The sequence below is a fragment of the Diabrotica undecimpunctata genome, chromosome 5, assembly GCF_040954645.1.
Source record: "Diabrotica undecimpunctata isolate CICGRU chromosome 5, icDiaUnde3, whole genome shotgun sequence".
Lineage (NCBI taxonomy): Eukaryota > Metazoa > Arthropoda > Insecta > Coleoptera > Chrysomelidae > Diabrotica > Diabrotica undecimpunctata.
This window is the reverse complement of record NC_092807.1, coordinates 151,092,278-151,106,674: the sequence shown is the minus strand read 5'-3', so window position 1 is coordinate 151,106,674 and position 14,397 is coordinate 151,092,278. Positions and strand designations below refer to the sequence as shown.

Here is a 14,397-nt window from a genome sequence, read left to right as displayed (position 1 = left end):
CATAGAAAATCCACCAGTAGTAGAAATCACAATGAGAGGAAACAGGATCCAATCAGAAGATTCAGTCAAGTACCTAGAAGTCCATCTCGACAGGAAACTTCACGAAGAACACTCAACAAATCAAGGTAAAAGCAAATTCTGCAAAGAAACTAATATTTCCGTATATTTTTAGGTCCAGTTTACTAACGAAGGCCAAGAAGATCCAGTTATACCAGACCTACGTTAGATACGTCTCAGTATGGAGCTTTATATCGGAAACCAACTGGAAGAAGCTAGAAGCTACAGAAACGTCATGCTACAGGATCAACATGGGAAGAAGGAATAACAAATGCAACCATCAAAGAAAGGCTCCAGTATACACCACTGAGGGAGGTGGCTGAGAAAAGGACAAGATACTTCTTTCACCAAGCCACAAGAAGACTCCTTAAGACCAGAGACATCCTCGCCAAGAATTGGAACCAGAAGATGTACAGATCAAAACATAGACTCATCGATCATATGATCAGGGTCTAGCCGGGTGGTTCCCGAAGACAGCCAATTAGGAAAGTAGGTACGATGCCGAAAACAAGTATCTACAGAAAAAGAAGCCAAAAAGACCAGGAAAAAATCAAGCTCTGAGAGGAAGCAGTTCAACCAGTAGGCGGTGCGGAAGCGGGACTTAAAGAAAGAAGGCTATGATATCTTAAGTTGAAATATATTAGGTGTGAAATGTTAATTACATTAAGGGCAAAAAGCGCGAAGACTAGCATCGCATATCATTCTCAAATACTTTGCTAAGTAAAGTGAATCTGTGAGTTATTTGTTGTTATATGAATGGGTTGTGCTTTTTATTAGTAACGCTAGTTATACACACACACACACACACACATATATATATATATATATATATATATATATATATATATATATATATATATATTCTTCTCCTTCTTGTTCTTTCCCAACAGTCAGAATGGCAGTATCATTAGCAAAAGACGCAAAAATATCACTTTTGTACAGTACTGGACTACTTACACATTAAGTTCTCTTAGGTCAGAATACGCATTTATGTTTTATTTTAAATTATCTGATATATAGAATTTTATTGGTTCTGATTACTGATGACAGTAATAAGTAAACTTGTAGTTTAGGCCCTCATACTAAGCTTTATCAAAAACCTGCCCCATGTCTAGGAAGACGGCGGTACAAATTATTCTTCTCTCTACCTTTCTCTCTATCTTTTCAATGATGTCTGTAATTCCATGCAACTGTTCAATAGTTCAATCATTTTCTCCAAAAGCAAAAAATGTTTTTTACTAAAATGATCAATTTCTGTGAAATTGATAATTGTCTTATATTTAGGGAATCAGGCTATTATCTTTAATTAGAGATTTTATTTTTTTATTAAGCAATTTTGCGTAGAATTTGGAGGCTACAGACAACTTTCAGTCTGTTCTTTGTTGTCTGGAGACATTTTTCAGACTGTTCGTTTGAAGACTAATTAAGGAAGAAATTCAAAAAACTCACTTCTGAAGAAAGTAAAAGTAGTGCTGCCTATAACAAAGAACGACTAAAAACTATGAAAAATATTAAATCTAACAGAAAGCCGAATGAAGTATAAAATTACAGATCTTATTACTATAAAAAGAATAAATCGAAGGAACATTGAACAGGCCAGCGAATCATGACTTGAACAATTTAAAACACGATGATTTTAATCTCCATACAATTGAAAGAAAAACAGGTTTTGGATAGTTTAAATGAAAAACTACTATATTTAAGTCTTTAAACGGTCACACCTGTGGTGACATGGAGTAACTCTGTAATCAGTAGGAAAATTGTATAGTTGCCTACAGCTCTCAAAACTAGGAATTACTTTAAAAACCCTGCAATCGCTCACTTGGTGCGCAGCAAAATTACCACATATCTTAGTATAAGAATAACTTGACCTGCAACTACGTTTAAAAATCACGTAATCAAGACCCAGCTTTCATTCATCTCTTTCTCTCCGCATACTTTCCCTGTCTGCTGTCTGCGCCGACCAGCAAAATTTCGAAAGTGATTCCAAGTCCTGATGAGTATTACCTGTTCTAGCATGAGCATCTTAAAATCTGCGAACAGGACCTGCGAACTACACAAGCAGCTACCAGAAGATTGGTGAGGATCTCTCTTCATAAGAGTTCCAAGAAAGGGAATGCATCTAAATGTAATGACTTCAGACTTATTAGATTAATTAGTCATAGATTGAAAATCATTTTATGCATTCCGTAGAATTGTATCTACTTGCTATGCGCGAAGAAACCGAGTTTGATTAGCATTTTGGATCCCAAAACGGACTGAAAACCTTAGAGGTGACATTATGCATGCATATCCTTCTAAAAAAGTTGCAAGTTCCTTAACAACAGACACCTCTGCTTTATACACTTTAAAAAGTAGTAGGTATTAACTAACGTACCTACTACTCTAATGTTTTTTGCCATCTGTCAAGAACGATAAAGTTTTTAAAGTAAAAGCTCGGTCTGACAAAAATCGTAATAAAAAAGTAATAAATTGTTGATTTACCACCTAAACATAAATAAATAAAAATATATTAAATTTATATATATTAGGTACAAAGGAGGTAATTTCAAGTTATTAATTTTGATAAATTGTTAAATTATAAAAAAAGTATAACCACGCCACTGTTTCCCCTTCGGGTACAGTTGGCACACGTCACATGCGCAATGTTTGATCTTCCTATGTGGCGTTTACAGTATATTTTCATCGATAATAAAAAACACCATTAACACGAAATGTACGACACTTAATAAACATATGTATAATAAAATACTACTTACCAAATCAGTACTCATTGTGTTACAGCCTCTAAGAGGTAGCGTGTATTCAATGGGTGTTTTAGTCTCGATCCATTCGCCCAAACAGGAACTATTTTTGGACAGCCCTCTGGGATAAACCATTCCATTAAATCGTCCTGAGATGGTGCCGATGTTGATAACGATTTGGTCGTTATTGCACTGAACTCGAACATCCGACGCAACTTCAGGTGCACCTAAAATAAAGAAGAGTTTATAAGTTATTTTAATATTGAGGGTTCTAAAACTAATACTAAAACACGATTAATTTATAAAATTTGTTTATTTAATAGTAAAAATTTATATTTTAGACTAACTCTAAAGTCTAAATTCCTACTAATTCTAAAATAAAAAAAAAGAGAAATAAAGACAGCCGTATCGCTTCTCCGACCGCCGCGAGTATTCAATCAGGGGCATAGGAAGAGCTTGGCGTAACAATATTAAAATAAATAATTTCAGCAAATGTTTTTTTCACATTGTCCCTTCTTTATATGATAATATGTAATTAAAAAATGAATTATTGTTAAATACTACATGTTTTGGGAATAAATCACAATAATAATAAATAAAAATATTTTGATTTTAACATAACTATAATATTTTCAAGATCTATCTCATTCGACCATGATTTGCAAGTATTCCTCTGAAAGTAAGTAGTCCTTTTTTGTTCAAACTATTATCTTTAAATATTCTATGATTAGAGTCCCCTGGAAATATTTTATTGTTTCTAATTTACCGTAACTTTTGTTTGGATCTTGTTTGATCTTCTCCTTTTTCTACGGCACTAAAGCCCAAATTGAGCCTTAGCCTCCTTAATTTTTTACCTCCACCCTTGCTTCTCTGTGACTGATCTTCTCCATACATCGTCATCATCATCATCATCATCATCATCATCGTCATCACCATCATCATCATTATCATCCAGCCTTCATTTATCACGTCCACTACTGGACATAGGCCTCCCTTAAACTCCTCCATTCTTTGCGATTTTGTGCTCTTTATTGCCAATTGTTCGTGATACGCTTGATGTCGTCAGCCCAACGTGTAGGTGGTCTTCCTCTACTACGTTTGTCTGCTCTTGGCCTCTAATATGTATACAATGCGTATTCTCCATACACGGACTCCTAAAAGGGCTTGTGCGTCGCTGTTTACTGTGCCTTCCCAGCGCTTTCTTGGCTTTCCAACCGGTCTCTTTCCCTGCATTCTAGGATTCAGTGCTCTTTTTGGTAGCCTATCCTCTCCCATTCTTATCACATGTCCGGCCCATTGCAATCTTTGTATTCTAATGAAGTCTGACAGTGGTGCTTCCTTATAAAGTTTATAAAGCTCGTTGTATCGACTTCTGAAGATTCCGTTTTTCTTCACAGGTCCTCATTCTCCTCAATACTTTAGTTTCAAATGTGTCGAGTTTGCTTTTGGATGTTTCTTTTAGTACCCATACTTCACTGCCTTAGCATGCTATTGGTCGAAATAAGGTTTTATAGATTCTCATCTTTGTATTTTTTGCACTGGAGTTTATATATACTATACTTTTCTTCCAGTCGTCAGGTATTTTCCCTTCTTGCCATATGTCTTTAATGAGCGCGTGGATGTGACTTGTTAGGTAGTCGCCACCTACCTTATACAATTCTACTGGTATTTTGTCAACTCCCGGGACTTTATTGTTTTTCTGGGCCTTAATAGCTTCGAGAGCTTCCTCTATGGTTGGAGTTTCTACTCCATTCTCTACTTCATTCTCTTCTACGTAATTCCTACCCATTTCATCTTCCATGTCTACTTGTGTACCAAGTAGGGTCTGAAAATAATGCTTCCAGGTTTCTGGGACTTTCTGTTGGTCACTGATTATTTGCCCACTTTCATCTTTACATAGACTTGTTTGAGGTTTATACCCACTTTTTATCTTTTTTAGGTATTCACAAGCCCCTCCATTTTTATAGGCTTTTTTTTTATTTCTACATATCTTGACTGCTTTCCGTCTTGCGATTTCAAATGAATTTCGTCTTTCCCGTGTTCTTTTTGTTATATACATTTTGTGTTTCATTTTTTTCCTCTATTGCTTGTCTGCACTCGTCATCTAACCATGCTCCTCTTCTCGCCTTTTTCTTGTTTCTCAAGGTGGACGCTGCCGCTATCAGTGTTTACAGTTCTAGCATCCTTAACTCATTTGCGACTTCTTCTTAGAACTTCTCTTTACATACCTGAACCTTCAGTTTTTCCAGGTCCAGTTTGTTTGTTCTTTGTTGTCTTTCGTTTCTTTCTTTGTTAACTCTGCATCTAAATTCGGTTTGGAGTAAAATATGGTCTGATCCACAGCATGCTCCTCTTCGTGTTCTCACATTTGAGATACTATTGGCTGCCCTTTTGTCTATCAGCACATGGTCGATTTGATTGGTTGTGGTTCCATCTGGTGAAATCCATCTCATAGAACTGCAGCTCCTTGTCTATTTTAGCATTTATATCACCCATTATAATCTTGATGTCATTTTTGTTTGATCTACTTTTCCTTCTATTTCTTTCTATTCTTCGGTATTGAGCTGTTACAATTTGCGAAAAAAGTTTCCGGTCTCATAAAATGTATTTTTAGCATCGTTTGGCTAATTCGACGGCAATTGTGTTTCCTGCTACCTCAGTATGTCCAAGGATCCATAGGAGTACATTCCCGTACAATTTTGAAATTAATCACAGGTAATTTCAGAGCTATTGACAGATTATCTGATATTATGGCGATCAAGTTTAAAGATAATTGGCATTTTGCACAGATAATTTAAATGATCTGCTTTTTGGTTAATAAATTGTGATCGTATTTCACAATTTACGTTGTTTTTTAACAATAATGTCGATATAAATAAGACAGTAAATAGAAAAACAAATATGAAAGAAACACACAGCCACCTCTTCCTATTTTTAATTAACCATTAAATTGTTAAGATTACAGTAAATTAATGATAAAATACATGACAAACATTATAAATTTAGTCATGCGCTTATTGCCAATAGAAATATTTTAACCTTACAATTAATTCACCAACCTTCAACGTAATTGATTCTATTGATATGAAATTTTATTAATTGTTTATTTAGAATGTTGACGGTCTTCAAATTTAACAATTCCTTAGCAAAATATTTAAAATCGCCAATGCCAGCAAATATTTCACTGCTTTTTGTATATATGCAGATGAGCTCAAGGACGTTACCTTGTTAGATTCCAGATACATCAAGTTCTATTGCACCGGTAATTAGTAACTCGTGATTTAATACATTTAAAAAAATATTTTTTTAATTAATGATGATAAAACTGTGTTTTGCAGTACCAAGAGGAAATATACTCATCGACGATGAGTGCAAACTTCTAAAATAAAAGATTATTAATAGATATTTCGCATTTCTTATTTTTAAATATTGTCCTCACTTTGAAGGTTGTCAATTACCAATGGGGTTTATTTTTTTCTAAATTACTCATCTAAGTAACTGGTTATTTTTAGCATCGAAACGTTCATGTTGTACTTTTTTTAATCAAAAATATTTTCTTCCTTTCGATTCTCTTGAATGAAAAATTGCATCGGTTTTTTGCAAATTGCATTTCTGTGGCTAGAGTTTTGTTCCATATCACTTCATGGAGTGCTTTCAAGGCTTGTTTTCCACGCTACAAGAACCATCTCGACTTATCATTGACTCGAAATACTTAAAAGTCTTACATATATATCTCTTCTTCTAAACTTAAGTTTAAATCTGCAACCTCGGATCCAATACATAAGTATTCGGTCTTACATATATTTATCTTGAGTCCCCATAGCTCATATTCTTTCTTTACTTTAAATCATATATTCCATCTTCTTCTTCTAAATGTGCATATCTTCTAGATATGTTGGCGACCACATTGACCCATCTTATTCTATTCGCAGCCGCTCGAAATAGATCAGTTGACGTTAGACCAGTCCACTGCCTAAAATTGGCCAACCATGATATACGTCTACGTCCAGGGCCTCTCTTACCCTCAATCTTGCCTTGTAGAGACAACTGTAGAAGTCGGTATTTATTATTACGCATGATGTGGCTAAAGTAAGCCAATTTGTTACACAGGATTGCGTACTGTTTCCATTGTTATTCAATCTGTAAAGTGAAGCTATTTTTAAGGAAGCAATATCAGAGGAACAAAAGGTATATCAATTAATGGAAAAATCTTGAACAACATAAGATTCGCACACGACACCGCCGTTTTTCCAGACTGTCTAGAAGCACTGCAATGCTTAGTAAATAGATTACATCAAGTCAGTATAAAATATGGACTACAAATGAACGTTAAGAAAACCAAGTGCATGATTATTTCTAAGCAACATACAGTAGGAAGGCTAGATATCGAGGGAAAATAAGTAAAAAGAGCGAATAACTACAAATATCTGGGAACCTGGGCAAATGAAAACAATGATCAAGGTAGAGGAATAAGAACACGCATTGAAATTGCAAGACAAGCATTTATAAAAATGAAAACAATGTTTGTTAATCGAGACCTTCCTCTGGAGCTAAGGATAAGAGCTGTAAGATGCTACGTGTTCTCGACTTTGTTGTATGGAGTGGAAAGCTGGACACTAAAAGTGGATAATATAAAAAAGTTGAAATCATTTGAGATGTGATGCTACAGAAGAATTTTGAAAATATCATGGACCCAACGAGTTACAAATGCGCAGAAGTGTTAAGAAGGCTACAAAAGGATTGCCAGGTCATACAGCACATCAAAAAAGGAAAGCTGGAAGATTTAGGCCACATTACCAGAGGTGCGAAATATGAGATATTAAGGCTCATAATGCAAGGTAAAATCAAGGGTAAAAGTTTCATAGGAAGACGAAGAATTTTCTGGCTAAAAAACCAAAGAGAGTGATATAGTTGCAGCTCAGTAGATCTTTTCAGAGCAGCCGCCAATAAGGTACGGATAGCTGTGATGATAGCCAACCTCCGATAGGAGAAGGAACTACAAGAAAAAGAAGAAGAGAGTTTTAAGAAGCCTATGGATTCGTCGATCTGGCCTAAAAATGCATGTTTTTTATACCTTCCGAATAGTCACAAACACCAATCTTAAACATTTTTAGCTCCGAATTGGATAACTGAATATAAATATAATTTGTTTGACAGAATTATGGAAGACAATTAAATCGGTAAATTACGTTTAACTTGAAGGTTATAACCTAGTACTTACACCCTATGTCTATGTCTACTCTACACCCTTGACAACTTACGCAGAGGTGGAGCCGTAGGGATATGGCTTAGAAATGAAATCAAATCAAACAAAATCAACATTTAAGAGTGATTTGTTAATATTTATTCAGAATTTTGTTCCATCCGATCGTGAGATATTGGTATATATGCTTAAATAAATATTCAAATCAACTTGAAAATCTCATTAATAGCCACCTATTCGTATTACTGCTTCGATATTACTTAAACAACCATAAACGAAAGTGAAATTTGGGTCAAGATGAAATATCAATAGAGGTATGAAATAACCGCGGAACGCGTATGACACTCGCGCCAATCGTCAATGATTTCACTTTTGTTTTTTTCTGTTATGTCATATGTCTCCTACAGTTTTATCAATTTAATTAATAAATACCTGTACGTGCATGTTTACTGCCGTAAATGCCTATTTAATTACCAGACACTCAGCACCTGTTGTTATGCTAGTTACTTCAGACATATACTATGAGTTGACGAGAAATATAAATAACAACACACTACAAAAATTAACAACTTAATTTTTTTTAAGTAATTAAATATTAGTATTAAAAATAAGCATAGTTTATGTGAGAGAATGGAAACAATCTTGAGATGTAAAAAAGTCTAATCTTCTAGTAGTAAAATCAATAAAAAACAGGGTTGAATATTAGCCGCAAGGTAATATCGTCGGCTGTATGCAATAGTCGTACAACACAAAAACCGGTAATTTTTCAAAACAGGTGTTTAAAGTTTGTGTGTGCTAATAATTTTTGTCTTATTTATTTTACTACATGGAAAAAAAAATAGGATTGGGAGAGCGTAGGTAGCCTTTACGTATCGAAGAAAGACGTATCGAAATTGCCAGGGCCACTTTCATAAAGATGAGGAAATTCTTCTACAACAGAGATATAAGCATTCCTCTCCAAATAAGAATGCTAAGGGGCTACGTATTTAACACGCTATTATACGGTGTAGAGGCCTGGACTCTCAAGCAGAACAATGTAAAAAATATTGAAAGTTTCGAGATGTGGTGCTATCGTCAAATGCTGAATATAAATTGGGTTGAAAGAGTTACAAATTTTGAAGTAATGCGAAGGATAGCAAAAGACCCAGAAATTTTGTCAACGATCAAACGAAGAAAACTCGAATATTTGGGTCACGTGATGAGAGGACATAAATACGCATTACTTCCAAATAGGAAGCAAATAGCAAGGAAAAAGAGAAGGAAAACGGAATCCAGGCCGTAGAAGAATGTCATGGCTGCGTAATTTTAGAGAGTGGTTTGGCTGTACCACTAATAAACTCTTTAGGTCAGCTGTAAACAAGGTCAGGATAGCCTTGATGATTTCCAATCTCCGATAGGAGTGGCACAAGAAGAAGAAGAAGAAGAAGAAGGTAGCCTTTAATGAAATTTAACACAGTCTTTAAAAATCAACCCTTATTTTGAGTTGTGCCACTATTGCACATCAACATTTTGCCTTTCAAGACTAATTAAGGTTAAGACAAAACTGGAATTTTTTTGTTATTCCTATCAACTGAAATAAATGTTCAATGAAGAATACTACAAGTTACTTAAATAAGAAAATGTGTTTATTAACAACTATACGAAGAACGAAATATCGTAATATACTGATAATAATAGGAAATGTTATGATTAAAAATGCTTTAAATGTGGGTACAAATTAGCGTGAATTGGTGGAACACTTTTCTTCACAAAGGCCAGTAAGGTCTTTTTACTTCTTTTTAGTTATTGACAGACTGCCAGTATAAGCCTTTTCTGGTTCTATAATATCCATCCTTTTTAAACCTTTTTTTGTTTTTTTCTGATTGGTATCAACTGATCTGTACTCCTTTTGTGCAAATGAAGTTTTAAAATAGTAGTGAGTACCAGAGCTTTTTTACATGAATTTCACAAATACAGTTAAAATGAAAAGTATTTCCTAGGACATATTCATTGACAGTTGTCAATGTTTTAGTATTTAATTTTTTCTGGTCAAAAAAATTATTATGATATAATTCGTATCCTTTGAATGGTTTTTTGCAACGAGACATTCGGATCAGCATAGTGTAATGAGTCGGTAGATAAATAGACTCTCCTTTTATAGCTTTAATGATATTTCTTTCTATTAAAGAGTGGCAGCTATCATCCTCATTTTGAGTATGGCCGACAACTAAATAGCGATGAATTATAGAAGAAATTTTGAAATGAGTTACAGCGTACTGATATATTGCAATTAAGTACTTGTTTTTTCCTTGAGCACCACAATTGTCTGAGTAAAATCTGAATATCAAATTGTCAGAATCGGTTTTTATAGATGTTTGTTGCAAATAAATCAGCAGGCACGAACTAATTTCTATGGCATCTTTACTGCCTTCTCCTTCGTGCGAAACATAGCTGTGCACATATACCAGTCCATTTTTCTTAAGTTCACATATAGAGAAGTGATTGCTTAGATTTATAATAGAAAGCTAAAAGTTTCCTTTTGGTGTCGGTAGAGCAGCTTGTACGTCAAAACAAGCAACTTTTTGTAAGTTAGTTACATTCTTTCAGTCAAGTATTTTTAGGTCCCGGTTCAAGTTTTTCTCCTTATGATGGTTATTATAAGCATATTTAGGGATATTTTTTCTTCACTGTCTGTCAGATCTGTCAATGTTTTACCTCCTTCTATATATTTTTTTGAGGTACTACTTCGACAATAATGGCTCTCCATTGTCGGAATTGAAGAAAGGTGTTTACTAACCCTGTTCATAGTTTCGTTACAAAATGTTTTATGCATGCTATATTTACATCTTTGATCGTTGCTTATAAAGCAAATTTCCGTCTTCCCAATATCAGTTCGAAGTAGTAACTAACTAGTAACTACTAGTAACTCTAATGGTGGATATAAAAAATCTTTTGCACACTCTTATTTTTTTCTGGTCACGCTTTTCCAAATAAAATGCATAATTATAACCACGGCTTGATGTGTTACCTTTATCTGCATATCGATATGTTGGTTTAATTATAGACATGGATCTCAAAATATAACTTCATTGTTTATTTAGATTTGTCATTGACCAATATTTTTTAATACACATTTTTAAACAATAAATTTATTCCTTTCATGCAATGTGACACAACTTAAAAATTCTCACTGTTACAGTTTAAAAAAATTGTGCCGGTATTGCATAGAAACTTGATATCGACACGGTTTGACTTCTCCTGTACAACTAAAAAGGGCAAGTACTGCAAGAAACAATTTATTTCAACCGACAACATGTCGTAGCGACACTAGTGACGTCTAGTGGACATTTTTGCTATTATTATTGTGCCAGTTTTGCAGGTCATAAATAAGGCTTTTTTAAGCCCACTGGTGATATTAACTATTTTTTTCAATTTTTGAGTTAAGCCACTATTGCATACAGCCGACGATATAAGCTTATAGCATATAGTATATAATGAGACTGGTGTTAGATGGGTAAGAAGAAAGCTTAAAGTGTCACATACATTCTATTGATGACATTGTATATCGCTGAAAGTGAAAACGTGCCTACGTTAATAATTGACAAATTAAACAGAGTCAGTAAGGAACATACATTACAAATTTATATACACAAAAACAATTTTCCACTGTCTATTACTTTTATTCTCCAATTTGTTACGTTAAGTCTCTTTAGATCCTCTTCTAAGTCCGTTTTTCACCTTCTTCTCAGTCTGACTCTTCTCTGACAGTACCATTTTTTGTAGTCTGCCCCCCGGCATTCTCTGAATATGTTGTTTTATCTTAATCGCTTTTTTATATTACTCCTAGTATACTAGCTTTCCTAAATAACTCTTTCTGGTATTTATTTGTCCTTCTGATCCAAACCTGAATCTCTATTTTTCATCCTCTTACATATTCTTGGTCTGTGCACTCCATGTATTATGTAATCATGTTATTAATACATCTATTTTTATGGGGTTTTCTTCTAATTTTTAGTTATAAATGTTAATTCCAGTTTTATATTTTCCTCCATTTTCTTCTGTCATGGCCACATTTGTCCTATTTGTTACCCCGATTGTAAATCTTTCTTACACGCTTCCAGTCACTTTTTTCGTGCAGCAGAGTCCTTTGACCACCTTCCATCTGTCATTCTCGCAAGATGGCCTAACCATATAACTCTCTTTGTCTTGATGAGCTGGCTAATTTGTGGCTAATTACTCTGGTTGTTTGTGGTAATCTTCAGTTGTGTGTTTTCATATGTGGTCTGCCCCATTTCCATATACTTTGTTTTTTGCTCATTAATAATCAGTCATTACTGTTTAGCCTTCGCTTCAACGAGTTTGAAAATCCGCAGCAGTTCCACTTCAGTTCTTGCCATTAACACTACATCGTCTGTGAAGGATAGGACCTGGCTTCTGTTGTCACAGACCATACTTTTCGTTCGTATTCCACTCTCTCTCATTATTGCCCAGAAAGAAATTGAAAAGTATTCTCGATAGCAGGGATCTCCCTGCTTTATTCTGCTTCTTACTTCAAATTTTCCTGCTATTATTTCCTGCGTCATTAAGGTCATTTTTACTAGTCTCATCATCTTTTCTGAAATTCAAAGTACTCTTAGAGCATGGTCCAGAAGCCTTGTTATCACAGAATAGTAAGCTTGTTTGAAATCCATAAACTTGTTTACCTTTAAACTTAAAAGGGATAATTCCCATGAGTTCCATCCAAGAAGATTAAGTTCGAAAAGTTTTCGGACTAATCAGTCCATCTTTAGTAAACGTTGTAGCATTGGCAAAATAACCTCAAAACTAAACAGTCGTTGGGTTTACATATGTTAAACCATACTTGATATTATTAAATTATCTGGCAGTATGACGATGGAATTAGATTGCCTACAGGGAATATAAGTTGTTTTGAGTTGGCATTTAACATTCCTACAGTTAGGATGTATAACATTTTTCGAGTAGGGACTTATGTTCCCTGTAAACAATCAAATTCCATCAAAATACTGCCAGATAATATAATAATTTCAAGTATAGTTTAATCCATTTAAATCCACTCACAGTTAAAAATTATGTTATTATGGGATACGAGTATGAAAATCGTTTTCAAAAAAGATTATTTTAAAAAACAGTGAGGTTTTTTTATAAGCGAGAAAAAGTTGAAAAAATATAATATGAAAAAAATAGACCTTAAAAACTTTCGGTTATAAAAGCACACCTCAAGATTTTTTGAAATCATCCTTTTTAAAAACGATTTAATCATAATACTTAGGTGTATCTATACTGTAAATTTTCAGATTACCCCATAAAATCATTTTTATTGTGGTATTTAGTATTGACCTTAATTGTTTCATCATCTTTAGCAATATCTTTGAAACCAGTTACTTGGGAATTTTTAATTTAACGCTAAATTTCTTTCTTCATCTTATATGAGGTAGGAAGTGCTATTAAGTTTTTGCTTTATTTCAAAAGGATGTAATTGAGTTTCATTCAGATTGGTGTAATACGTAATCCACGTTCTTTAGCACTAATGACAGTTTTAACAAAAAATAATTTTAATATCCTGCTCCCTGGGATATTTCATAAGTTTTGTTCTTGTTATTCATATTTATTTCCTATGCTCTTCAAATTATGAGTGCAGTGCTTAGAATGTGACTTCGCACAAGTTGCTTGTGCTGCATAACTCTATATTAAAATGGTTTCTGATAAACAAAAGAAAAAGCGAGGAAAACGAAGATGGTAGCAACGAAATCTAGTCAAAAGTCGTTCGGTTTATGCAGGTTTTCATCTATTGAGAGATAATATTCGAAATTTGTTACGTTCGGAATTTTTAGGATCCCATAAATTTGCATGTCTACGATATTCTTTTATCAAGATAATGATTTCGTCTTTGGACCATTCCATTTTCGATAAATAATAATAACAAATAACGATAAATAACAATTAAAAAAACAGCACGTTGAAATATAACCTCAAACTAAAGTAAATAATGAATAGAACCTCTTTTTGGTTTAAGCGAACTCCAAGACGTCCAGACAATTTTGTTTACTAACTGGTTGTTCGCGAACCCTTTGATGTTACCGCTATACAAGCGAATTTTTAGCAAACAGCGAACTGTTCGCGAACCCATTACGTACTTTCGTCCACACAACTGTTCGCGAACTTGGTTTGTATGCGGCTTATGACTAAAAGACAACTTGTTTAAATATTTTACAAGTATATCCTTCGTCATCTACGAGGAAAGAAGACTACGTACTTGTATATGTCATAGTTTCTTATAGAATCGGCTTTTTAGCTAAGAAACCGACTACTTACTAAACTAGCGCTACTTTCTTCTTCTTACTTCTCTTCCTCTTCATAAGAAATTCTGCTTGTTCATTGGGGAGTTAATGCCTC

The 14,397-nt window shown here is 34.1% G+C and overlaps 1 protein-coding gene across 1 annotated transcript in view; it reads right to left on the bottom strand.

Annotated features, from left to right (window-relative positions):
* pio (zona pellucida domain-containing protein piopio) overlaps positions 1-14,397 on the bottom strand; it is a 112,593-nt gene that overhangs the window by 29,068 nt on the left and 69,128 nt on the right. The window contains exon 4 of the mRNA XM_072533019.1: positions 2,817-3,028. Within this exon, the coding sequence (XP_072389120.1) occupies positions 2,817-3,028 (212 nt within the window). The remainder of the gene's footprint in view (positions 1-2,816; positions 3,029-14,397) is intronic.